The sequence below is a fragment of the Toxotes jaculatrix genome, chromosome 13 (assembly GCF_017976425.1).
Source record: "Toxotes jaculatrix isolate fToxJac2 chromosome 13, fToxJac2.pri, whole genome shotgun sequence".
NCBI lineage: Eukaryota > Metazoa > Chordata > Actinopteri > Toxotidae > Toxotes > Toxotes jaculatrix.
The window spans coordinates 20,801,020-20,829,009 of NC_054406.1; the positions used below are offsets into that span (position 1 = coordinate 20,801,020).

Here is a 27,990-nt window from a genome sequence, read left to right on the forward strand (position 1 = left end):
ATTTTCAAAACACCTTCTGAGCAACTTCATTTTTCGATTAAATTCCCAAATTTTGTTACGTTCATTTCTTAAATTACAACTAACTTTTTCACGTGAAACACGGAACCACAACTCGTTTAACCACAGCATGTATCATTTGCAGTCTTTGTGTGACACCGCAGCTGAAATAAATTAAGCACATTTGCGTGTGTGTATATGTGCATGTGTGTGTTTGATGCTTTGGAAAGAACACTGGGTGAAACAAGTTTAAGTACAGTTTAAAACGCAGGGAATCACATAAAATAAAAGCAGATTAAACACAGTTGTAAGCCAAAGAATGAAAGTGGGTTTTAAGATGCATTTTAAAAGCATCAGTAGACCCAGCCTCACAGCCTCTGTCAGGCTATTACAGATCCGAGGAGCTGCTGCAGGAAAAACACTGTCCCTGACCTTGTTTTTCTGTGAACAGGGCACAGCCAACATGCCACAGTGGGGAGGATGTGAGGGGTCTGATGGTGCATTAACTGGTGAGAAGGTCTAAGATATGTGCGGTTTTATGGTGAAGGAAAAATGATCCATTTCCCGCTTTTATTCTGCCTAATATCGGTTGACTTGACGCAGCTCCACTACGCAGTCTGATTGGCGGTGGACAACGCCTGCCGCGGTCACGCGCACAATTGAATCCGCACGAGCACACACTTCGCGCACGTCACCTGTTTCTATCACTCAAACTGAGGCAACTTCAAAAGAAAGTGCCGGAATGGTCTGAGGACACCAGCCGTATTTTATTTTGAAGGAGTTTGTTTTAATATTTAATCTCTTTCTGTTGAAAAAAAGAAGTAGCCTTGTGACTTTCAATGAATATGTCTTTTCATTTCGATTTAGATACACAAAAACTGCAATTAGCATTAAAAAAAAGTATTTTTTCCCTTCACATTTGACATTTGTGTGAAATTGAATTTTTCTTGATTGATTATTTATTTATTTATTTGTTTGTTTGTTTGTTTAACACAGTGGGATGAACACAGTTTGACATTTTGCTTTGGAAGCCGTTGGCCTGTGTTGTCAGAGTGAGTGTTATATAACCTTTCATTAGTTTGACTGGGGCTGTGTGTGACAGCAGTGTGTTGCCACTGCACATATAAGGAGGCGCAGTGTGTCCTCAGACACACTGATGCACAGTGTAAAAGGCTGGTTTACACATCTCATCTGACTGATGAAGCCGTTTTTCAGCTACACCAACGGTGCAGCCTAAACAGATTCAGTACGTTGTTTAAGTGTCAGTGTTTGAATGTTAAAGGGACAGTTCAGAATGAAGGGAAATACATTTATTCTTTCCAGTCTTTACACTCCAGACAGACTAACTGTGGTCAGAGTGTTTTGGTGTTGGTTGGATTAATCATGTACTCACCCCAGTCGTTACACTGGCTGTGAAGTGGCTAATAGGATGTGGCTGATTCACTCATTTGTCTCAGTTGTAGTGAGAAAGATACAGGAAAGAGGCTGTTACCCCCACAAAGGACTGTCAGACACTAATCCCAGACAAGTGAATGAAAGGTTACACAATACACAATCTGCACACACAGAGGTCACATGTCATATTATGACCAGAAATACTTCTAGGTTTACAGTAATGTGTTCAAACTGTTTTAGTCTTTGTGTACAGATGCAGTTTTTTTTGTTTGTGTAAATACGTTGTTTTTGGATACAAAAACCGATGAATAAAAAATAAATAAATGAACAAAGAATAATTCAAGAGAACCAAGAATGTAAATGAGTGATGATGGCAGTAAATCAAAGAGTGGAAGAGGTAGTTTTCTCCTAAAAAGTCACCAGGGTTTTAATTTTGATTCATTTATTTTTGTTTTGGTTTGTTTGTTTGTCTGTTTTCTTTCTTTCTTTCTTTCTTTTTTGCTACAAAGAATCAAGGTTTCACAAATGCAGCACAGCTCAGCCTGTGTATGTTTCCCAGAAACTGCTTCTACGTTGCACAGTGACCTCCTGTGGCAATAAGAGGTAATGACAACAAAAGGAGAATTTTCAGAAAATGGTATCCGTAAAAAGAAAAGTTGCTGATCATGAAGAGCTTGCTTACAGCCACAACTGAAGTCAGAACCACATAGCTAAAAAAAACAGAATTAGCCATGTGTCTTTTTTTTTTTTTAAATGATCATTTATCATATAATCTGCCTGGTGGACATACTGGTACTATTATTGTTTTAAACATATATTCATATGTTCACAAAAGTTCTGTGTGACCTGAGAGCTGAAATAATTTAAGAACTATTTTTTTTTTTAATTGAGACATTCACACAGTGCAGGGTCAGTGTCAACAGAGGGCGCACATGCATAGCCCCAGCTTCAACAAAGCTTGTCCAACTGGAATCACACTCAGTCATCTCCCTGTGCTGTCAAAAATAATCTCAAAGTATTTTATGATGTGTGGATGGATAATAGTTTTTAAAAAAATATAATTAAAAGATTAAATCAGAAATAATTTTCGTGTTTAATCTGAAGGAACAGGTCCATGTCTACGTTTGATTGACAGCAGCTGGCAGGTTGTCAGAGAGCCACGGTTACACCGTAGGAAACAAGAATAGACTAAAGTAAACAACCTTGTGTTGTAGCTACTGTGCGTGTCATTCAGAGTTTATGGCTCCTGTGTGGTGCAGCAGGCTGCTCAGTGTGACCATCTGCTCTGCCTACTGTAGTATCTATCATAGATCCTTAACAGTATTCCTTAGAATTAATGCACAACCAGAGGGCGCTGTCATGATATCTATCTAAAACAATATGAAAAAGTAAACATACATATATTAAATTTAATATCCAATGATGGTGTGTGTTTTCTGATGCAGCTGCTGAGTAAGTGCAGTTTAGCTGGAGTCAAACTTCAGGTCACCAAGATGGATAACAGCTTTGTTGTTAGATTTCAAACGTTAGATTACAAACTGAAAATCTTACTGACACTTCTTTGACCCCATAGAACAGCAAGAACAGAGAACAGGAAAAAAAAAAAAAAAAACACGGAGAGCCCAGAACCAGAGTTTGTTTTTTTTTAGCAGCTGAAGATGCATCAGTACTTGTGAAACTTCAGGATAAAGCGTGAGAACAATGTGTGCTATTGACTGTGGTGCAGAGCTTATTTAAACCGAAACGAAACGAAAATAAACTGCTGTGGGATTGGCTGTCGCTCTCAGGAAGGTTCTCTGTTCTTGAGGATAAACTTGGCAAGTTTCTTCTCCACCAGGTGGGAAGTATCATCCTGGTGCTGGTGTTTGATCTTCTGCTTTGATATTTAACTCGGAAATTTAGATTCTTTGAAACTCTGGAGGCTGACGCTTCAGCAGCTTTCACACATGACGCAGTCATTCAAGCTGATAGCAACAAATGTCTAAATCTATTCACAATGTTTAAAAGTTCAGCTGACGCTGAAAAAAGGAAAGGGCTGTGAAGGATTTATTCATTTCAAGAACAATTTGAATGATCTGTAAATGCATGTAAACAATAAATGCTTTGCAACACACTGTAAGGCCTTTGTTCATGTGCAAAATCATATACAATCAAATCTGATTACACCAAAAATCATCAATCAATCAGTCAATATAATTTCTTTTTAACAATCATAGATGATTTATCTCTTTAAGGGCACTGAATTTATTTATTTCAACACACTGATTATATGAAGGATCATATTTCAGTTTCCCTGTGTGGATCAGCATCTCTGTCTTACAGCTTCATAGACTTCATACTCCTGGTCACAGAGTCCCAGTGGGAGGGGTCCCAGGCCAGGAACCAGCCCGTGAAGGTGGGGGGCTCATGGCCTTGTTTCACCACCACCACAGACGTGAGCTTGTCCCGGCCACTCGGGTCAGTCTCTATGTACTGTTTGGCTGCAGAGGAGACAAAGAGCCACAGTCACAAAACTACATCAGAGATCAGTTCCACTGGTTAACAGTGACCTCATGTGGCAGCGAGAGGCAACCACATTGACTGCTCAGAAGGAAACCAAGGTCCAGGTAATGTGTCCTGAGTTGAGGCTACTGAAACACTTTATTCATGTTCAGGAAACACTGTCGTTTGGTCAGATACTGAAAAAAAAATCAATCAACTGGCCAACAGGCACATGCTCATGGTGGATCCTCCTACTTGGGATACAGTGGGACCAGGAAGACTGAGTGGATTTTTCTGTCTTATTATGAATTAAAAATGAAGGAGAAAGGAGTCTGGATGTAGGGCAGACCGTGGAGGATGCTCTCAGAGTGTCGCTCAGACAGAGGAATACAACAGCACATTCACTCCAGCAGGAGACAAGTATCTGATTAGCCTCTCTCGCTAACAGAAACACTATTTAAACCTAAGGCGCTTCCGAACAAAGCCACAGAGCTCACCAGATCGGACGGACTCGACCCTCTCCACCTCGTTGGCATCCCTTCCAATCCAGACAAACACCTGCAACAAGGAGACTGTGTGTCAGAGTGACTCTTCACTTTGTCCCGGGGATAACGGTGGAAACATGTCGCACAGGTGTGTACCTGATCCCACACATCCAGCAGCATCACGTCATCCTCAGCCAGGTCGTCCTGCGTGAACTCTCCGGGAACTTCCTCGATCTGTACACAACACCGTAACGCTGCTTACAATATTACTCCTCTACATCCCATTCAGCACACTGCTGTGCTTCTCCCAGATTGGAGAGGGATTCACAGAGATCACACGAGGAATATAACATGGGAACTTAAGTGTTGAGGAGAAATGTGCTTGAAAAAAATAATGATTGCTTCCTGTCATTTAAAGCAGGTAATCAAATGGAATAGTGCATGCTGGCAGAATTAAAGGAGCAAAATGTAGATGAGGGAGTGATGATTGAAGGGCCAACGCACAAGTGAAGTTTTTAATACACTTTATAAAAAGTGCTGCACGTCAGAGTGAGCCTGTGAAACATTTAATATCCTATTACTACCTGGTGGAAGCAGAAACAGCAAACCAGCAGCAGAGAACACGTACAGGAGGAGCGTTTGGCCCAATCCGAGCAAAACCGTTTAAAGATAATTCAACATTCATCAAAAGGAGGGTTAATAGTAAGAGAGAATAATGTGGTTCAGTTACTTACTATGAACCTGCCGGTCTTGTTGGAACATCCAAAGAGACGGGGAGGGTGAACCATGGCCTGACTCTCCAGCCTCTCTGAGGTCTGGTACTCTGTCTTCCCCCCTAATGCAGCCCAGAATTCAGCTGCAACACAACAAACACAACATACACACCTTCAGACGTCAGACTTAGGTGGCAAAGGTGAGGCTGTGAGGCCTGACTGCTGTGGTTTGACGTGTAGTTTGAGTCCTGATCGGTCTTCTGCTGCAACCCTTTACCAGCTGCAAAACAGATATGTGTGTGTGTGTGTGTGTGTGTGGCAAATGTGTCAGTCAGAACAGAGAGAAATAAAAACTGTTCACATCCCCCATAGACAGACAACAGGCAACTGTCATGTACATAAGTCAAATGTAGATGGCGACCTGGTTCATTTCCCTCCGTGATGCGGCTGCTGACGCAGTTCAGCACTTTGCTCATATACTCAGCTCCCTTCTCCTCCTCTTTGCTGGCCCCTTTGCCCATCCACAGGTAGCTCCTCCCATCAGCCATCTTCAGCAGGAAGGCGTCGTTAGAGTTCAGACTGGCTGCCCTGGCATCAACCTGAAACAAGGACAAAAACAAGGATAAAACAGAGTTTATCACAATCATCACAACTCCAGTCACAACACCGAGAGAAAACCCTCACCTCGGCGATTCTGGTGATGGTGTCCAGGTTCCGTCGTATCTGAAACAGTCGGGTTGGAGGTGGTGGGGACTGGCCTCCATGGCGGGACGTGCCATTCTTATACACAATGAGGGGTTTAGTCTTGAAGAGGCTCAGCAGATGGGGGGGTTCTTTACCCTGGCACACTCTGACCTGAAGCCACACACAAAAAAAAAATCTCTGTAACAGGCCAGATTAAAGAAAATTCTATCTCAGATTTGAGAGCAATTAGTTAATTGTGTCTGCTTGCTAATTAACACTAAACCCAAAGTACCTCTAAGGCTGATGGGAGTGTCTGTTGATGGCACTAGATGAAAAGTCAGGGGTTCATGAAGTTATTACAAACTCTGCATGAAGCATGAAGATCTTTGGCAAATATCATGACAAGCCATCCTAGAGACACACATGTCAACCTCATGGTGGCGCTGGAGGACAAGTAAGTGGATCACCAAGTTGGATTATGTTGCTACTCAGATAATTGCAGATCTGGAGGCTGATCAGACTTATTTGTGTATTCATGTATCCATCCAGCCACCAGATACCCCCAGACGTCCCCACCAGTCCCAGTCCCCTGACATCCACACCCACCTGCTCACCTGTTCCTCACTCCCCAGTCACCCCCTCACTACTTAAACCAACCCTTTCCACCTGCTCCCTGCCAGGTTGTTCTGTTTCCATGTTTCCTTTGTTATCAACTTGCATTCCCGTAACCTGTGTCTGTCTCTCTACCTGCTTCACTGCACCTGTCTGAATGTCTGCGCTCTGCACCAGAACTGAGATATGGATCCAACCTCCCATCATATAAGGCAGGAGCCTTATATGAGTAAGAATGGACACATATGAACAGATATCTTCCCCCTGATGGACAGATTAGATAAGCACTATATGAAATATGGAAAAGTTTCTACTGTGTAAAGATATGAGCATCTCAGTGTGCTATTAAAAAAGATAAGAGAGACACCAAAGCTCATATCTTTATGTTGATTTAAACTTATACTACTGTCCATGGCTTATATGTTTTGAAGCTACAGCCACATGCAGTTATATATGACAGCAGGAAGTGATCACATAATAAAAATGTGAACACATAACTGGACTATATTAAGAAACTGTGGAAACAAATAAACTCCAAATATGAAAGTAAGGCCAACGATATACAGCAAATAAGAATTCAAACAAGAGTTTTCAGCATAGAGGGTTTTTTTTTTGCTTTTCTTTGATATGAACAAACTATAACTAAATATGTGACGCAAATGAAAAAGTTAAAAAGACTTTCTGCAGATAAGGCAGAGAGGGGAGGGGGAGGAGAAAAGTAGTTCATGTTCCGATGAAGTCAATATGAATGAAATGTTCATTTATAATCAATGGTGTGTGGATTATTTTTTCTCATAATTGAAGTTAACCTGCTCTGGAACAGATTAACCAAGCAGCATAGGTTACCATGGTGATCTACCACCAGTTTAAACTGAGCCAACGCTGGCTAGTGTGAAAAGAAACATCACAAACATCTTTCATCTCCACTTGGCAAAGATATATTTAGATTTCTGAACAATGTCAGGTGTTTGTTTGCGTGTGCTGTTTATTTTCACTTCACCGACTGTACCTGCACTGCATTCCCTCCCAGTGAACGATCCAGTTCTACGGTCAGGAACGCTGAGGCTGTTAGCTCATCCAAAGAGGAGCTGGCTCCCTGCCTACAGGCCAGAAGGACACATTTAACAGTGATTAGTACTGGGTGGGTTTTAAGGTGGCACGAGAGGAAACCTTAGAACTGCACTAATCAATATTTTTATTTTTATTTTACCACCGGGTCAAATGAATATCTGTAATGTGAAAGGAGTCGCTCATGGAGACGAATTCACAGAGAATTATCACCGGCTCTGCTGAGCTTTGTAGCCTCTTTCAGCTCGTTGTTTTGTTTTTATAGCCACAACCTTTCTCTTTTGGTTCAGGCTCTTATCAGCCTGGTCTCCATCTGCTGCAGGTAGCTGTTTTCCGCATAGAAGTTGTGACACACTCACAAGATATTTCTATACGCGTGTCCCACCGAGAGTGATACCTTTCATCATTTGATTCATTGTTAAAATTTATTGTTGAAGTAATAAAATAATCTGAACTTAAACAGGTCATTTAAACATCACAGCTGTCATTTCAAACGCTGGAACAATATGAAAATAAACCAAAGATATTGTCAACATAAATCAGGAAGCGTGGTGCGGAGCATCAGAGCGTATCACTGAGAAAGTCACAGCTCTTTGTTGTCTATGCAAACCAGCTCAGTATCTGATGGGGGTTTATACCAAGTGTAGATGATCTGCCTCCTCCCGTAAGTGTACAGGATGATGTAGCAGTCTCCGCCGTAGAACTGACCGTAGCTGTTTGAGTCGACGGGGACTCGGCCGCTGCTCTCCACCCTCCAGATCTGTGACATTGAAACAAGAAGCACAATGTAAGCGTCATGTAAATGGATTGTTTGTAATAACATGGTAACTTCACATAAAGACATACAAACATACTCTTTGATGTTCCTCTAGGAACAGGGCTAAATGTTCCTCCCTTATCCGTCATAAGCCTGAGTAAGATTTTTAAATGTTAAATAGACATAAAAAAAAAGATTCACTCCGATTTTTAACTGCAAATCACCAAAGTGAATTATTACTGGGTTTGACTGTGAAGTTATAATTATATAGTTCTACACATAAACATGTCTTATCTGTTTGACATCATCTTCTGCTGCCACCAGCACTTTGTCCCCGTCAAGGGACAGTTGAATAAATAGCTACAGTAGACTTCCATCAGTCCAATAAGGAAATTCAAGTCTGCAACTACGCTGAACAAAGTGTAATCGTGTTCATTTATTGACTCTTTTCTCCAACTGAGGATCATTCACTGATGCATGTTAGCTTTAGAGCAACACCTTTAAGATGAAAGGAGCAGAAATAAATACATGCTTCATAACCTCAAGAGCCTTTGGGTTGACGGGAAGTTACAGCTACTCAGCTAGTTATTCAGCGCTACATCATTAAATGCATTAGCATGGTCTTCACCTGTGTGTCTCCACTCCCATCATCCACCATGTTGTACTGGGCCGCCATCTGGTGGGACTCGTGGAGCTTGGAGGCATCAAACTCCACCTGCTGGATCCTGGCGATCCTCTCTGTGACAAACATCTTGCCAAAACCCTCGCTCTGATCTCTGTCCTTCCAGCTCAGGAAGAACTGCTTGAACATGGGAGTCTCTCCTCCCTCTGGCAGCACCTGGATCTGCAGGAACCGTCAGCAGCAACACGATTAGCAGCAAAACCACTTGAATCTGAAACTGAAATGAAGCGCTTGTTAATGATATAAATAATAGAGCAGAAAAGTGGAAGCAAACCTGAGTGTTGGCTGGGTAGCCCATCTGTTGGATGAAGCCCTCAGCTGTTTTCATGGCCTCCTTTCTTTCACTGGGGTTGGCATTATGGCCTATGTGAGATAAATGAGACGGGATCAATGTTGACAGGACAAACCCACACGGCCTGCTGCACAGTCAAAGACAAAGACAAACAAGCCATTCGCAGCAGATAATGAAACTCTCAGGAGCGCTGTGTGAGTACCTTTCCATACAAATATCATCTTGTTTTTGCCGTGATCCAGGATGAAGCATTCGTCTGACAGCAGGTCGCTCTGCAGGAACGGGTTTTCCTCCTTCACAACCGTCACTTTCATGGATCCTGATGCGTCAGAAACCTGAGAGACAAGCACACAAATCCGTTCATTCACGAACGACTTGTACAAACATCTACAAAACTCAAAAATGAAGGAGTCAGAGTATTAAGTGCTCCACTAAAGAGCAATGGTTTAGAGACAGTTTCAGACAGATGTCAATGTCCTAAATGTGTCCTTCGAATAAACGGTGAAAGAACTTATTGTCCTGTTAGTAACCCATCTAACAAGCCTTCTTACTGCCAGTTAGCATGGGGTGAGCAAGCTTGTTCAAAGGATGTTTTTCAGCAGTAAAACTCTTTTTGGAATGAAAATCCAGGCTTAAGTTAAGGTTGCGTTAAAAAAATCAACAATCAATCTTTGTCATGCAGAGATACAGAACAGCATCCTGCATGAAAAAAACAAAACACACACTCTGTCTCATTTGATGTGAAGGGATGAATAAACAAATATTCCCTATAGGTACTTAATTAATCCACCTGATGATTGCTTGTTTGTTTTCTTTTTCTAGTTTCACTTTCAGTTTGAATTAGACATAAGCTGAAATGAATTACTGGCATTTGGAGTATGTGGGTGTGAGTGTCTGTGCGAACAGTGTACCATGTATAGTTTAGCCATCTTCCTGTTGGTCATGTCTGCCTCTGTATCATCATCATCTCCCTCTGACAGCTCTGGTTTGACTCCGAGGACCTGTTGGTATGAAGAATGATTTTACAAGCCGTATGCATCCAGTGAACTCACGGTAACCAGTTCAACCACAATTACACATATATCAAAACACCATACAATGAGAACCTGCGGTGTCACATGCCTGTCCATGGCGAACCTGCTTCAGAAAAGCTAGGATTAGTTGGCTTTTAAAGGAATAATTCATTCGTGAAGCTGGAGTCAGGATGTGGTTAGCCCAGCTCAGTGTAAAGACTGGAGGCAGGGAGTCTCAGACAGACTGTGCAAGCCTGGTTCTGTAGAGTCTAAAGCTCACATAGTAAGACCTTTTAGATTTTTTTTTTTTAAATCCATACACAAACAGAAATGGAGACATAACGTGTGTTTTTATGGGGAGAAGTTATTTCACGGCAAACAACAGGGTTTGGACTGAGTTCACCTTGATTTTAGATTGTTTTGTCAAAGTTCTGTAAGTTAACTTTCACTCCCACTATTCAGAGTCTTATCTTCTACCTTATCACAATATTTTATGATTATTACTTAGATCTTGATAAAGTCCAAGTCAGACGCACATTAAGCAGGTCAAAAAAACTTTAGACAGAAAGAGTTGAGACTCACATCGGTTAACTCGGATGGTTCGCTTCCTTCCTCTACGACCACCAGTTCAGCACGGGAATTTCTCTCATTGTCTCGGATTCCTCTGGCCACTTGTGCTGCCTTCAGTCGCTCAAATTTGTTACACTTGGATCCACACCACTGGTAGATTTTCTAAAAACATATAAACACACAGGCAGACAGGGAATCATTGTAAACATCATTTTGCCCAGCCCTCCCTCTGAAAACAGTTTACATAACCGTTAGTCCTCACATCTCCAAGGTCAACAATGAAGCAGTCTCCACTGTTGAAGCTGGACCAGCTGAGGGGGACCTGGGTGGCCCTGACGACACGCCGGCCCTTGATGTGGAGGAGCCTCTGTGCCGAAAGGCCGTTGGTGACCACGTGGTGGAAACCTGAGGCCACGCCTCCTGTCTGAGGGGCACAGAACACAACATGTTGCCAACCTTCTTTCATCCCTCAGTTTACTTTAGACTCTAACTTCTCCTCCTGTCCCATGAGTCACTGTTCCCAGTTTATGGCAAAAAAAACCCTCATGATTCAAACTTTAAAAACCCTAAGGTCAATGTAATTTGCAGAATTTTACTTGTAGAGATCCCCTTTGAAAGAAAAGTATAATTGCAATATGGAGTTTAATGAACATTTTCAGTACAAGTCATCTGATTCCATTTTAATGATCCCTACTTTGTAAGTGATTCCTCCCTTGAAGTAGCTGGTGAAGGCTGTAGACTCGACCCCCTGCAGCTCTCTGTACTGGACCGGCTTTCCACCCAGGTAGTCATCCAGCTGCACGGCAAAGATGGCCGCCGCGGTGCTCTCATCGTGGCTGCACTCGTTTCCTTTAAAGAACCAACACAGGCTCAGATGAAGGTCACTGAGGCAATGTGAATATACATGGAATATACACATTTTTGTATAGAGCAGGTGTTTATTTTATGTCTGACGATGAACAAACACCTGAACATGTGATGCACATAATAAAGTTGCAAATAGTGTCAGACTGTTTCTGCTGCTACAGCAAAGAGGGGAGGGGGAAAATGCCTGATGAGGCCAGATCATCAACAGTGTGTGTGGATTACTTTTCTCATTAAGGGCATCAGAGGGAATCGTTTTTATTTCCTGTTATAAAGTGTTTTCATGCTGTTCTGAGCTGCAGTGATGGTGTAAGAGTGTAAAAGCATCAACACTGTCAGGAATAACCGCACAAATAAAACGCAGCTAATCGTCAGTGTTCTGTTTTAAAACCAGAGTAACAAACAGTTGATTGATTCTACTGATTCATAAAAAAATATCTATTGCTCTTTATTATTAGGTTTTTTTTTGTGTGTGTGTCGTCAGGCTGTCGACAGGTTTTGATCTGATCCTCTGAAGTTCCTGCTCCACTAATCTCGATTTGTGGTACAGGCCTCTGATCTAGGTCTAGAACAAAACAAAAAAGTAAATAAATAAAGACAACATCAGGCGGGCTTTGTGTCACCACACACCTTGAATGTCAGTTTAAGGACTCGGTCACAGTTTTGACAGGAGAATCCACATGTGTCACTTAAAGTCAGGAAACTGTAATTTACCCTCAAAGACTTGAGACTTGCCCTGAAGACACACTGACTCAGCCATTTTCCCGTGGCAAGACAATGAGAAGAAATAAAGCTACACACTAATGGTGGAAACATCTGGCAAAGAGTTTCAGCGTTTAATGCAAAACATTTCTGAGTAACACCCCCACACAGGTCACCGGCTGCACCCTCCCCGGGGTCTGTTAAAAAACTTTAGAGTGCACAGATCGATTAAAATCACACTGAAAAACACACTGAAAAAACACACCTGTTTACAGGATCGACTCAAAAATGACACACATGCACACACAAGGCAAAACATTCTGAACAAATGATTTGGTTCGTAAGATATAAAACAATTATTTGATTTCATTTTAGCTCGAAATGACTTGAAATTACTGTTTTATGTGCAAAATGGTTTGTGTGAAACTCATTTCACTCAACTGAAGTTTTAAGGAACAAAAAAACAACAGTCCAGAAAGAGAAATGAAAATGCAGAAAACATCACCCTTTCTGACTGATGGTATAACAACAGTGACTGTTTGTGGGTGACAGCGCTGTGTCAGCAGAAAGCTCCCCTGTTTTACACCAGCTGCATGGAAAGTGCTCGGTCTTCCTGTCGTCCTGCACGACAGGAAATAAGCGTCCATTTGCATGTATGATGCTTATTGATTGATGCTGATGCGGTTCTTAGAGAAAGTGAACATCTTAGCTGTATTGACGTTCTACTCCCAGAGGTGACGGAGGGGGTTTTTGCAGTCCAGGAAGGAAGCACGCTCACTGCTCAAAGTCGTCCCTCAGATTCAACACATCATACAGCGCTGATGTAGAATGTGTGTACTTAGTGTTGGCTCAGGATTAGGATAATCTATTTACATCCAGTGCATCAAACAAAAGTTAATTAATAAATGCAAACAGAGGATAGTATCTGTATCTGTTTCTGCTTTTTTAAAACACTCACACAGTCACTACTATTTACCCAGTGAACCTCTTCAGTCTTTTCTCTGTGCAATCACATCTTCTTTCCTGAACAGCGGAGGGCTCACAGCTCCCTGACTGCTCATAGCTGACTGAGCAGTCAGGGACAGAGAACAGCCTGATGCTCCGCATAGAAAACATGTATATACCATGAGTCACTTTAACATTCCACGTGTCACACATGTCAATTTGACGACTGTCCAAAACACTGCCAGTGAGTGATGCCAAAACCACTTCTAAAGAACTGAAAACATGAAACACGCACAGTGCATACACACCGTGTGTGTTTCACACTGTTAATTCACCCAAATTACAAAAGAATAACAATATGTCAGCAACGATCAGTGTGAACTGACCTGATCTTCATCTAAGTCACAGTATACACTGTGTACTTCAGCTAATAACACACGCACAATTACAATCTTGTCTTTGCTGAACATAACCATTAAACATTCACTTAGTGGTGGAAGAAGTAAGTGAAACCTCGTTTCTCATAACAGGTCAAACCTCTTTTGGCAGCAGTAGCCTCAAACAAGCTGTTCCAGTAGCTGCGGATGAGGAGGAATTTTGGACAGGAATTCTTCCTCCACAAGAGCTTCAGCTCAGATGTACTCGAAGAATGTCTGCTGTGACGGGGCCAGGTCTGAGCTCTGACTGGGGTCACTCACAAAGGTGGATTCCAATCATTCTGTAATAGATTTATTGACAGTCACCCTGACATTATCCTTGATAAACTTGGGAATTCATTTTCCCCCTCAGTGATGGTGAGCTGTTCAGGTCCAGAGACGCCTGATGCTGATGCTGACGCCTGATGCTCGCTCCACTAAAGTGGTGGGCATCTAAAATATTTATAATATAGTAAAAAAGGAAAACGGACTTTAACTGTTGCATCGTGATGGGATGGGAGCTCCTATGTCTCCTGCATGTCACAGCCTCATATTCTGTCTTGTTACATAAAAGACACACTTGATATAAACTGCGAGCTGGATTGTGCCATATGAATGTAATACCTAGAGATACTGAACTTAGCAACGCTCTTTATTCTTCCTAATATACTTTCTGACTTCCCCACACTCTGTCTGTGGATCTCAGCCTCAAGCCCACTGCTTTTTAACAGCTTACAAATCTACAGTACAGAGTCATTTTTAAAGAGGAGGCTAAAACAGCTGGTCACTGTAGTTTTTAGCAAATTAGTAATCCACATTTGGTGCTCTAGTGAGTATTTGGGGCAGCAGGATGGTGTGTGTGTGTGTGTGGGGATAGACATAACCATAACCATAACCACAAGTGGAACATCACCAGATTCTGAGTTAGTGTTGTTGCTAATAGCGATAATTGCCGACATAAAATGTTGACAGTTTTATTTTCATTTTTAACCCTTTCATGCATCGCTGCACGTTGCCTGTTCGGCATTTTATTGTGACAGGATGAGCTATGGACAGCTCATCCTGTCAGACCCGTCTGATGAACTGAGCCTCTCACTTGTAAAGAGCTACCCCGATAAAAGGATCCAACTGTAATGATTGTTTATGGTCTAACATTATCCTCTCTGTCTCCACGTACAGTGCACGATCAGATGACTTTGTTTTGCCACGCTTGTGACCCCGCTACATAAACACGTACATTCATAAGCCTGTTGATCAAAGAAGTCATCTGCTCATCAGCTCATGCTGATTCTGATCGTGACTCATCTGAGCACAAATGACTGGGAAGGTTGTGTTTGATTTGAAGATCAAAACTTACTGAGCTGATCCATATCCATAGAGTGCTGACTATCAGCTGATCTAGAGTTAAAGAAGTGTGTCAGACTGATGTCTTCACTAAAAACTGTAATTCATCTCAGAAAAGAATTATATAACTGTACCGATGTTTTAAACTACATTTACATGTTGATTAAAAAGCTTCTGCCATTATAATCACATTAAGCCCCAATGGAGCGGGATTAACTCTACAGGAGGAGGCAGGGAAATGAAATATTCACTCTGCTCGTCAGTAATTTAACTCATGGTTCTGGATGGCAGGCAGGATCTGGTCTGTACTGGACACTGACATTCAGCAGGAGAAGTCAAAAGAGAAAACCAAATGCCTCCTCACCTTCTCCTCCACTGAAGGTAAACACTGCATTTCAAGTTCCACCACTTCATCACTTCGGCTTTGTTTGTTTTTTTAAACCACAACAGACAAACTTCATCCTCATTTGCCTAAACGTATAGCTTTGTGGAAATGGAGTGCGTGAGTTACCTGGAATCCCTCCAGCAAAGAATCATCTGTGAAGAAGCAGAGCATCTCTCCACAGATGAGTGTTAGACGGATACCACCCATGTCCAGAAGGGATCAGTCGTATTAAATGAACTTTATTAGTAATAACTTAACATTTTAGTGACACTGACCTGGGGTCAGTTTTGTTGGGTAGGGTAAGTAAACGATCCGAGTACCTCCCCTCTGACAGCAACCCAGCACACACTGGGTGCGCTTGTTTTAACACACAGAACAGAGGGCCGGTCAGTCGCCGCCTTCATGTTTCCATGTGGACGCACTGTACAAACAGGAGAACTGTCAGTTTGTTGTTATGTCACTCTGACTGATTACATGCCAAGACACACTGGAAGAGTGAGTCAAACTGGAAAAGCTGACATGAAAATCTCCTGAAGTGAGAGACCCAGCACTGCTGCACATCACCTCTGGGTAAATATGCTGTTCCAGTTTCATCTGAGCATCAGTTCTGAACCTGTATCATTAAAGTATACGGACCATACAGCACTTTGACTCTAGCGTGACAACATGATGATAAACTCTTCTTGGTTACACTATCTGTCCAAACTTGAATTTCTCAGAATGCGCCTCAGGAACTTCCTGAGTGTTCACATCTCTTACCCTGCACCACTTTTTTCCACACCACTTTCCTCTACATTCAGTTATTAATCAGTTCCCATATTTTGAGAGAGTGGGTGGATTAAAAAAAAAAAAGAAATGGAACCAATTAAGAAGGTCAAGGGCTTCAGTCACTTACCCAGCCAGTAGTGCAGGTGGTAGGAAGCTCTGTCCTTCTGTTTGACAGTGTAGAGGATCACATAAGCATCTCCGGTGTAAAAGCTCCCATGCCAGCGCTCAGACACAGGGACCAGCTCCATATTCTCGATCCTCCAGACCTGCAGGCCAGATGTCTTGCCTGCGTTGGCGAACTCTTTGTGGTGGAGCCCCATGTTTTCTGATGCTGCTGCTGCTGCTGCTGTTGCTGCTGCTGTAAGGCTCTGAGGAAGAGTGAGGATCCCAGGTGAGGTGAGAGGAGGGTGGGATGAATGAAAACAGGGAGCACACTGCTGCTCTGTTCCTCTTATGCACTGACTGAGTGAGGGAGTGAGTGAGTGAGTGTTTAGCAGCTGTGTTTCTACTTCTGTTTTCTCTAGCCTTTACACAGACACACACACATAGAGGGGGTGTGTCCACATGCTGCCAACATACACACACACCAGCATCCTCTAACACAGATGCATGAATTGAGCTTTTTAGTACACACATACACACACCCACCTTTGATTTGACGGTGATGGAAAAACAAAATTAAAATAATTCAAATTTATTTAACTGTTAAATTAATATGGTTTATAGTTATATTTTAAAAAAGAATGAATCACTCAAAAAGTAATATGTTTTACATATAAGAGACAGGCAGACATATATATATATATATATATATATATATATATATATATATATATATATATATATATATATATATATATATGTATAGTTATATATGTATAGTTAACTGTTCTATTAGAACAGATGTAGCTCGTTGAGTTAACTAGTCCTCATCAGCTTAAGCTGCACTCTGTGACCAAAAACCCTCAGTAACCGTCAGTTTTATCTGTTAATGTGCTGTTTCTGTGAAACGGAAACAACAACTATAAGTGCTATTATTCGGAGCATTTCTGGTTCATTTGGCAGCAAATGTAATGGATATGGGCATGAGCGCTCATGAGATATGAGCGTTCAATCCAGCATTTTATCAGAAAGGATTGGATGATTTATTCATTTCTAACACAAGATGCTCTGCAGAGTACAAGAGCTATCAAAACGGAGGATCAAAATGGTTTCCGTTTGACTGATCCAAAACCAGACAAATCTTTTTACACTGCTTCTAACGAAACCTCAAACCACAAACTGCTTAGCACTGAATCAAGCTGTAAAATATTCCATTGTTACTATGGTCTGGACCACTCAGTGGTCACATTGTCTATGCACATCATCCCACTTTTAAGTGGCTCTGAGGTTGAAGACAGGAAACTGCAGAGTGGTAGGATTTCTACTCTCTGTGTCACTAAACAGGCAACCTGAGGATCAAGATTCATGCATTTCACAAGGTGAACAAGTTGACAGTCAGGAACACAGGAACAAAACATAATCATGTCTTCCATATTAGTTTCCATACAATGTCCAATGTCCACAGAATGTGTAAAAAGAGATTCTTAACTGCTGTTGACTCTAAATATGTTCTTCACCAGTTCTCTGTTATTGAATGTACAATACAAAGCACTACAGAGTTGATATTCAGTGCTTAAAGACTTGGTCGCTACCTACGACAGAGGGAGTGACAGTAAGGACATCCCTGCAGGTAAAGTTTGAGTCAGGTGCATGCTGGGAGGAGGCTGAGCTGACACAGTGCTGGAGGGAGAGTTTAGGGGCCAAACATCCTGACACACCTGACAGAGTGCAGTGTGAGTTCAAGCCTATTTTTTTGAACACACACTGTTCTCTGTTGCGCTGTGGTTCATGAGGAGTGGCACTTTGTTTCCCTGTGTGTATGACATGAATGTGTGGACTGAAACGGTGCATAGAAAAAAAATCATTTGACCTCAAGATCTGGCATGAACTTGGATTAAACACCACCCCAGAACTAAGAATAAAGAGCAAGAGTGAGATCATTCAAGCAGCTGAGCGACAGTCATTTCAAACTGAGCAGATTTCTATCATCGCACTCTTACACAACAGCAGCGTGCGTCTATTTAAACCCTCTGAAACAGACATATCTTCAAGATGGGCCACACTGACACTTCGCATGATTAACCACGTGTTGTAGAGAGTGGCATGTCAGTTTCCTGTGACTAATGTGACTGTTATCTGTCACCCACCGCTGGCAGCAGATGACGGATCTAATCAGTAGGTCAAACACTGAGATCATCTGACCGCTGTTGACATTCAATGAAGGCAGACGTTTAACTAAAATATATATAGTGTTTTACACACCTGGATCTGCACAGTTTATCTCATTCTTCCTCTCAAGCTCCATCAGACAGGACGGGAAGCATCTGTGAACAGCCATCTTTAGGTCTCTGCACAGTTGTTCTGTGGGGTTTAAGCCTCTGCCTTCGGCCCGGGCCACTGAAGGACATCTGAGTCCAGGGTAGCTGAACCAGTGGAGGAGGACTGGATGTGAAGGAGATGTGTGAGTTACACCGTATCCTCAGCAAGCGAACTAAAGCCTGGAAGACATAACAAAATTTAAAAGACTTCTGGGCAAAATGTTCCCATCAGTGGAGGTCTACTCACCTTCACTGACACCATGGCTGGATGGAGATGTATGCTATGAGCACAAAGTGATAAGGTGCTGCAGCTCCTTCCATTTCAGCTGCCTGTTCACTGAAGTCACATCCTGCAACAGGCTCTAAGCTCCTCCTCTGCACCCTACATCACCCCACAGGGGGTATGGGTCACTGAGGGTATGGGTCTTGTGGATGATGATGATGATTTGTGTCTCAGCACCATGGACTGATCACAAAAAACAAGTTTACAATATAGGTAAATAGCTTTTTTTTCCCCTCACAATGAATTGACTTTGTGTTGTGAGGTTGAATATAAAAAACAACAACAACAACAAAAAAACATATAGGCTAAAAATACAAAATTAGTTTTATCCTGAGCAGCAGCTTCTTGGTTGCCTGTTAAGCCATTGTTTTGCTTTTATTTCACAATAAAAGCCTTTCAGTGGCTTAAATGGCATAATTCCTCCTGCTCTTAACTTCTTTTGGGACACAGCAGATCAATGTGTTTCAGAGTTATGTATCAAGTGTTCAGTTCATAACGAAGACTGATTATGGACCAATAATACTTGTATGAAAATCAGTAAGTTTTCATACAAGTATTCAGCAGTACATATGACTGTCCATATTTCAAAGTACAGTAAATCCACCATATAAATCACAGACCATCCTCTCCAGCTGATCTACAGTATGTGGAGTCTGCCTGACTATTGTGTTCTTACCTTGTTACTCTCCAAAACAAATATCCCCAGATAGATAGATAGAAAAATAAATCACTCCCTGTTGGTAATGTTGTAAAACTTTATTCATGCTCCCACATCAAACAGTAGCTAAGAATACAAACCAACAAAATGTTTAAAATGCCCGAAGAGGTAGGAGTCTTAAACAGTTTTTCAAATGTTAAATGTTCATAAGGATTGTTAAGGGTGAATGTTAGGATTAAAAAAAACAAACCATGAATGTGCTTTTCTTTAAATTCTACTCAGATGTAATGTTACAGATGTAGTGTGTTTTCCCAACCTATCAAAGTTTCTATGAAGACACTATAAACACATTTTCAAAGTATTTACAAGATGAAAAACAGTTTAGTTCTCTATGCCCAATGTATCAATTCATATCTATATACATGCACATACAGTATACAGATGTAGTGTGCTTTTAAACAGCTGTAGAGGAGGACAGGTCACAGCACAGCAAGGTGACATAATGAAACGACAGAAAAGTCCTCAAACAATAATAGCTCTCCAAGCTAGCTCTTAGCAAGCAAGCCCGGTCGTTATCTGAGTCATAACTGTCCACAAACCATATGTCTTTTGTTTTACTCCACTAGAGCAGAGTTAAATAAAAGTATGTGGTTTAACAGCTTACTAACTCTGATTTGGACTCCCCAGCCCTCTGTTCCTTTAAGGATCAGCCTTAACGACATAACTGTGGATGTCAAAGTTCACCAAAGCTGAACTTGTTGCGTTAAGATTTACTTCACTCTGACAAGCAAATCCACTGATCCCAGTGATTCCATTGCAATGAAGAGGTTTTGTTGCAGAGTTGCGTTGCGTCGAGCCAAAACTCTTTAAAGAGTAAACATCAGTTTAAGAATTCTCATCAGACTCTGTGTGGAAAAATAAAAAACAGAATTTCCCAGAAGCCTCTTAAAAGCTGGACCACTATAACACACAGATTAGAAGAGTGACCTACCACCTTAGACTTTTCACTTCTAACTTCAAATTCAAACGCAACAGGAATGTCTTTGATATATTACAAAGTAACAGTGACCCATAATAGCAATGAACACACTTTAATGCTGAGGCCCCAACAGCTAAATGCTGTGGTAGGCAAGTCAGCCGATTGTACAAATCCAAAGCAGACAGTGCAGTCAAGAGAGAAACTCTACGAGCAACACGAGCTTATCTGAGAATCAGACACAGCTGTATCTGAATCCTCTAATCATGTAGTGACACCAGTCTTTGATGACCCATCCTCACAGAGCTCAACACACTGTGGGGGATAAACACGCTTTTGAGAACTCGGTACCATAAATAAAGAGTGCATTTTAAATAGACTTATAAAGTGCATTATGGTTTGTTAGGTAGAGAAAGAATGAAAATAAAGTTGTTTTTTTTCCTGCATCAAAGCACCTCCCTCTGACTTATAGAGCAAAACTGATGGTATGATGGTAACAGTGTTGTCACGATAACAACGTAATTATTTTTTCAATACTGTTAGAAATACTGAGTCCAATACTAAATAATGTAAATGATACTTTGATTTGATACTTTTTTGAGCTTTTTTAATGTAATTTGTTTTCTAAGCCCATTTCTCCTGAATAACTATGAAATTACAAGATGGAATTGACAAAGAGACCAATGAGGAGAAAATAAGTGCCCTATTTATAATATCACTATTACAACCACTGCATCTTATTTTGAAATTAGGGCTGAGTATCAATTTTTTGTAATTACAAGATACAGGTGTTGTATTTCCATTTGTTGTAATAGTTTTTTTTTGTTTGTATTAAGAGTCATAGGTCTGACAACAGCAGTTTGTTAGACACTGCAGGTGGAGGAGAAGTGGGAACACAGTTAATAACCTATGGTGGCCTTCCAGGGCCAGAGTCAGAGTGAGTGAGGAGGACAGGTGGGGTTACTCAGCTGGATGTGGGATGCTGAATGGCTTGGTCATCCCTCTGGTCAAGGTGGTGTTCCCTCCACAGTCCACGTACTGGTACATTTCCTGAGACACCTGCTCCACGTGGCCAAAGTATGTTGTGGTGACGGTCACTCTGCGGAGGGTGGAGAGGGACGAGGTGAGGCCACAAACACACACACTACACACCGTTAACTCAGATGTTGACACCAGGATTAGAGTAAATGACAGAGGAGCAACACAACTTACTGCATCATGACGACAATGTTATGAACCTTGATGGTTTGCAGAGTACAGTAGTCACTGGAAAATAAAACAAAGGTTAGTAATTGTGAATTGAGACTGACAATGTTTTCAAGCAGGGAGAACCTTCTTAACCTGGAAACTCTACTGACCCCACATGGTTAAAAATAATACTACAACTACTACTAATAACACCACAAAAAACTGTCAGGTAATAAACTTAACAATGTTGATGACTTACTGCACCAAAAAGCATGACAAAAACAAACCTGCTGTGAAGCAAAGCCATGCTCTCAGATATTATTAATCAAATACATAAACAACAGGGTTAAAGAATAATGTATATAATTATTATATGCAGCCACTAACACATCACATATAGTGTATGTGCCTCCTGTTTTTGATATGGTGTGCTCCAAGCTGTCACAACTACAAACCACATAAAGCCAAGGTCAGAGGTCAAACAAATGAAGCCTGGAAAAAAAAAAAAAAGACTGTCAGCTGGGATACATTCCAGCCTCCTCTGCAACCGTTTAAAAAATAAGCAGTATAGCTAATGGATGGATGAACTCTCTGAACATCACCCTCCATCTGTCTTTATTTATTTATTCATCTTTACTCATGAAAACAGGTCAGCCTGATGAACTCCTGACAGATGTGCATAGCTGGATCAGTTCATGTGGGCAAACATCTTAGTTGTCCACGCTGTGCTTCTGTGTACACACGACTTACTACATGTAGCTCATCTCATCTGCAATGATGGTGGGAACCATATAATCGATCTGGAAAAAGAAAACAGGAGAAAAATAAAGAGTTGAGAGTTGGACTCACACAGAGAGACGGTTAACGGGTGAACAAATACTGAGCTGTACCTGTTTCATGTCCAGAGGACTGATGGCAGTGATGTTACTGATGCGAGATTTACCGATCACCGTCTTGGCAAACTGCACCTGGGCTGTGATGTTGGCGACCTCCACTGAGTAGTAGTTGTTGTTGGTGATGTTGAGAGTGTTCTGGAAAGACAAGCAGAGTTGATTGGTTGAACATGCCCCCTTTCACTTATCCAAGAAATCTGACTAAAACCAAGAAGGAAAATTTGATCTCTAAAGACTATACCTTAAAGTAAGTCATAAAATTTATCACTACTCCCACACACACACCCCCTCAGCTCTGATGCATCACTGCTCCAGCATCCCTTTACCTGACTGCCTACCCAGACCAGTGGCAGGCATACAGTATTATAATTTATGAATACATCTGCTGATCATCTAGAAACTATGAGCTTACTCATGGTGGCAGTAGTACATTTCCAATCAACAGTATGAACTGGGACTAGGATCAGGTGATTTATTATTGTTATATATTATATATATATTGTGTTGGACTGTATGCTTATAGCAGTGGCTATAGATTGAACTGTTGAACTGTTGTCATGTAGCTGTTATGGTCATTTTTATTGGTTAAGGTTAATGAAATTAAGAGAAAAATACTTCATCTTGTAATATCAATTTTTATTTTTGCTCCTTGACTGCACCCAGTAGGTGAGGTGGAGCTGATAGTAAAATGGTAAGGTACCTTGGATGAGCACAGTGCTGGATAATAAACAACCTGTTTATTATTCGCCTTATCTGCATTCTGCCAGCATTTCTATCAGATCTCACATGCAAATTTGAAAAGCAATGCTGGTGAACCTTTTTTTTTTCCCCTAAGGTTATGCTCACATTACACTTCCGTACTATGAATATTTACTGTTTCCACTGTTTTCACTTCAACTGAAGCCTGCACATTGCACAAACCCAGGCATGTGTGTCAGTGCGATGTCCATCTGGCTACAGGAGACAGTTCAGAGCTCATCCTCGTTCCACTTAGACTGTGCGGATGTGGGCGGTCGGCCAATAGAAACACTCATGCGTGATGTTTGAGGTCATTATTCTAATGTGTTTAATGAACACATTTAGTATGTTATCACACCACTAGACTACAAACGATATCATTGTTCTTATACACTGTTTACAGTTTGTGATTGCTCTGATCAATATTTCTTTATTAGCTACATCAGGAACATGACACCTCATCCTTTTGCTGGGCTGTACGCTGGTATATTAAATTCTGAATAAAAGGGGCTTTAATTCACATCTATTATGACTATAAAAATGGTTAATATTGACAAGACATTTGTACACAGGATGTTTTAGGGTGTGGAGTGACAGCAGTGTGTTTGTGTAACAAACTCCTGTTCTGAAACTCCCGGACAAGTGTTTGACTCTTTGTCACTGTTTTGTTCTTTGCCATGCATTTATCATGTCGTATCACATTGTGTTTCAGGTGATAAAGCAAACAGCTCGAGGTCGCCCTTGGAAGCTGCAGCTATTTTTTGACTGTATTTGCATTTAGGTTATGTACTGCATCCTGTTCACTGGTGGCAGAGTACGCCCACGCGACCGTCATGCTTTCGGATTTTTGTACTGTGGCCTCATCCTGATCTGCAGCTGTGCCTCCAGTTGACACTTCTCCAATGCCTGAACCATTTTCTCCATCACTTAGTCTGGTCACTCAGCGTTACATCATTTTACATCAAATGCTGATTCCCCTTCTTTTGTTATGAATTAACTCATGTCCTGCCTGCCGGTGATTGGCTGTTATACCACCACGATTATAACAGATGCATTTTGTAAACGTTCAGTTAATTGCCCAGGCTTAATGAGCTCTTACTTAATTATGCTACACAAGAACTATATGTGTTAGTGTTAAATAACTAATTCAAGCTACTTTTTTTGCTACACAAGAACATCATAAATGCCCCATGTGGTGATGTTGTTGATGTTGGACCATTAACAGGTATAAAGTGCATTGAAATCATATTGCAAGCTCCAGCATTTGCAGGCTGTGGCGTAGAAGCTCACCGTGATGTTGAGATAAACGCTGCGCTTGTCTTGGTCGTAGCCGACGAAAACAGATTTCACCCCAACATAGGACACATCGATGGAGCGAGGGAAGAGAAAGAAGACAGCCAGACTGGACAGTAACAGGCAGACCACCACTGATGCTGTTACATACAACTTCCTGAAGAGGGCAGAGACAACCACGTCATTTCATTTCCACACTAAACACACAGAAATTGCATTGCACTTTCAAAATCCAGTAAATTATTTTATATTTAGTGTGTTAGTTTAAAGCCTTGTACCTTTAATTCTGCAAGAGGTAATGCAGTAATAAATGCTTACATGTTAAACAGTGTAGGTGGTTCCCACAGTCTTTAAAAAAACACATAAGACACACATAAGAATAGAAGTACTTACGTCCTCCTGGGCCGCAGCCTTTGATCACTGTAAGGAATCAATGCCACAAGTTGGTTTTCCTGTCCTGAAACACAAGCATCAATCACTGATGAGTCACTGTCAGCTGTTTTGGAAACTGACTCCACGGTGTTTAGCATTATCCCTTTGGTTTACATCAGGATTCGCTGGATATTTTATAATTATATAGACAACTAACTTTCAGTCTTAAGTCTGCTTCTCTAACAGCTCGGCTACCATCATCCAGACCATGTATACAGTAGTGTTACCTCTGGGTATCCTCCCCGTGCCCTGACATGTGGGACATGTCACACTGTCCCGTCCCGTGAACTCCACATAGGGAAACTGGGAGACGTCTCCATCCTTGCCGTCCTCAGTCTGGGTGTCTTCCAGAGGAGAGGTCAGGCTGTCCTGACCATCACCGTGACCTGTCTGCTTAGTGAGGTGGGAAATTGACTTCCCCATAGTCACACCTGAAAAACACAAGGCCTGCAAATTAGGAGCTTGTGATTCACAGAATAAGCTCGGTTTAACAACACTGTCCATATCTGCACTCAATGACTGGCTGAGTCAGGGACCAGTGGAAAGCAATGATGAAACAGTAAACAGCAAGAGGTGAATATCCTGGTCACAATAGCAACACTGTAAAGTACATACATGGTATGTACTGCATGGAAAGTAGGTTCTGTGAGTGACCGCTGGTTAAACAACTTGACTCTGACCAGTGACTTCTACAGCTGAAAATCTCCATCATTTGTTGCACAAACAGTGGGTCAGTTTGGATGAAAGTTAGATCAAGTACGGGTGTTTAGACCAAATGTCAGCGATGTTAAATTAAGGTACTTTATCACAAGCTGGTGTCTATAAATCCACAGATGACTCAACAGAACAGGTAGATCGGGAGTCAGCCAACAACTGACAACCCATCCATGTTCTCACGCTCTGGTTAGCAAACAAAGTTGCACAGCATGTGTGCTATTACACGGGAATCCCTCCTAAACCACGACCACTGAGCCCAGAGCTGCTCTTGGTAACATCTGAATCTCTGAGAACTGTTTACTTCGTGTAGTAACGTTATTTAGCTAGTTTTACGCTAACGTTTACGCTGTTAGCTTAGTTTAGGCCTGTGAACTTTAAGTCTGAGCTGGTGACCCGAAAAAAAACCCTGTAATATATTGCCAGGAGAGCAGTTCCTGTCCATGTCGATGTAACGTTAGCAAAGAGCATTACACAACAAGTGAACAAGAAGGTTGTCTAAATGCCCCTTTCAAACAATACCCCACCAGAGTAATAGTTAGCCTGCTAGCTAACTAGCTGACAGCTAACAAACTGTCCAAACTGAGTGTTAGCCGTGACCAATATCTCTACAGCTAACTTAACTAGCTAGTTAAAATCAAACACACTCCATTCATATGACGGCAAAGACCGAGCTGCCACAAAAACACGTAATTTAAGTTAAGTTTGGTCAGAGAGGATTACCTGAATGTGACTCTTTATTGACCAAACAACAGCTGAGAGTGGGTCATGCAGTTTTGTTTATCCTCTGTGAAACAGACATGCGCGAACATGATGCATTCCCACCGTGGGGAAAAGCAGCTTCAGTGAATACTGCTGACTTTGGTTGGCAGAGTACTTGACAATACATAACTGTAGCGCTCACATTTTCAGGTGATACGCTGGTGTTAAAGCGGGTCGGAACGATTTTCCTTCGATTAATGAGTAAATAAACTCACTTAATGCCCCTACATGATAATATGGACCGGTGGACCGTCAAATATCGCGAATCCCACAAACCCTGGTGATAAAGGGACTACTTGACTGGGCATTATATCCTAGACGCAGTGCCTACCAGAGTAAACTCAATTCGAACTCGAAAAAACACAAGCAGAAAAGATTAACTCCAGTTTGTTCGTTTTGTGCCAGGGCGAACATCGACTCCCGAATTTCCAAGACGTCCCTGAACTCACCTTCCCATGCTGCAGTTAAGTGGACGGGCGAAGGAAAGTTGACTGACATTGTTGATCATCCGTGTTTCTGCACCTCTTGCGGTTGTGAAAGCATGTTATACACGCCGTTATACGTCTCAATGGCCGCTGTCAGTCAAAATGTGGTGACTGAAAGACAGGCCAAGATGAATCACATGAATTAATAACCTTACGTTTCACAAAGCTCAGCCAGCTCTTCTTCTTTCTCACTACACACTCCACAGACATCATCCACACACTGCCCAACTGTCAAAACACATACAACAACATAAGAGTATAAGAGAACATCCTGCAGAATACAATGCAATTCAACAGAACAACCTTCAAATATGATACATTGCCATACGTGTATAAGCTTGCAAAACTAAGAGATACAGCACTGTTTTCGAGCAAACATTTTTAATATAATATGTACTACATTCTGCTTTTCTTCGGAAAAGATGTTTCAAGCCGAAGGTTTGAGAGTTAACACTGAGACTCTGAAGGGATTTGGATGTCAGGAGGAGAAGCTCAGCTCTGGTGTGCAGTGCAAAGGTGCACATGTACTAAATATTTAGCCTACAGTGCTGTCTAATCATGTTCCAGTCAGTTTTAAATAATCAAGGTTAAAAGAGCATGATATTCAATAAGAGAATAGTGTCCTCTTAAATTTAATCTTAAGTTGTCAGTGTACCTCTAGAACTGCAATGTTAGAATTTCCCCACTTGGTAGCAGTGTTGATCCAAGTTCCCTGATGTGGGCGAAGTCACCAGCTCTGATCCATTTTACACATCTGGGTGTAGAAACATAGAGAGTGCACATGCTCCCATACAGGCAACAGGCTCTCTCTGAATGGTTTAATAAAAATAATGTGAATAACATGCTATGGCCTTCACAGTCACCGGATCTCAAACCATCTGAACACCTAATGGGGAATGAGACATCACTCTCCAGCACCATTAACAAAATATCAAATGAGAGAAACAGAGTTCCTTACTTGAGTATATGTTTTGC

At 41.6% G+C, this 27,990-nt stretch overlaps 2 protein-coding genes across 2 annotated transcripts; both read right to left on the reverse strand.

The window, feature by feature from the left end:
* Positions 1-3,086: 3,086 nt before the first annotated feature.
* On the reverse strand, positions 3,087-16,660 carry scin (scinderin). Its single transcript, XM_041052731.1, has 16 exons — positions 16,301-16,660; positions 11,444-11,598; positions 11,012-11,173; positions 10,762-10,911; positions 10,078-10,167; positions 9,369-9,501; positions 9,149-9,237; positions 8,821-9,036; positions 8,074-8,195; positions 7,377-7,467; positions 5,756-5,926; positions 5,493-5,670; positions 5,093-5,214; positions 4,515-4,592; positions 4,371-4,431; positions 3,087-3,872 (listed from the first exon to the last, which is right to left on the reverse strand). The coding sequence occupies exons 1-16, from the start codon at positions 16,491-16,493 to the stop codon at positions 3,709-3,711; spliced, it is 2,175 nt and encodes a 724-aa protein (XP_040908665.1). The 5' UTR covers positions 16,494-16,660; the 3' UTR covers positions 3,087-3,708.
* Positions 16,661-19,617: 2,957 nt separating this feature from the next.
* On the reverse strand, positions 19,618-26,568 carry tmem106bb (transmembrane protein 106Bb). The gene is made up of 8 exons (XM_041054036.1): positions 26,492-26,568; positions 25,282-25,485; positions 25,016-25,079; positions 24,620-24,779; positions 22,589-22,729; positions 22,449-22,498; positions 21,723-21,776; positions 19,618-21,609 (listed from the first exon to the last, which is right to left on the reverse strand). Exons 2-8 carry the CDS (start codon positions 25,475-25,477, stop codon positions 21,471-21,473), a joined length of 804 nt encoding a protein of 267 aa, XP_040909970.1. The 5' UTR covers positions 25,478-25,485; positions 26,492-26,568; the 3' UTR covers positions 19,618-21,470.
* Between the last annotated feature and the right edge of the window lie 1,422 nt (positions 26,569-27,990).

Coding starts and splice junctions, on each gene's coding strand:
- scin (XM_041052731.1), bottom strand. CDS start 16,493: ATGGGGCTCCACCACAAAGAGTTCGCCAACGCAGGCAAGACATCTGGC. Junction 5,215..5,492: donor CACGGAGGGAAATGAACCAG/GTCGCCATCTAC, acceptor GTTGTGTTGCAG/CTGAATTCTGGGCTGCATTA. Junction 4,432..4,514: donor TGCTGGATGTGTGGGATCAG/GTACACACCTGT, acceptor TCCTTGTTGCAG/GTGTTTGTCTGGATTGGAAG.
- tmem106bb (XM_041054036.1), bottom strand. CDS start 25,477: ATGGGGAAGTCAATTTCCCACCTCACTAAGCAGACAGGTCACGGTGAT. Junction 22,730..24,619: donor GCGTTTATCTCAACATCACG/GTGAGCTTCTAC, acceptor TTGTCTTTCCAG/AACACTCTCAACATCACCAA. Junction 21,610..21,722: donor AACATTGTCGTCATGATGCA/GTAAGTTGTGTT, acceptor CACCCTCCGCAG/AGTGACCGTCACCACAACAT.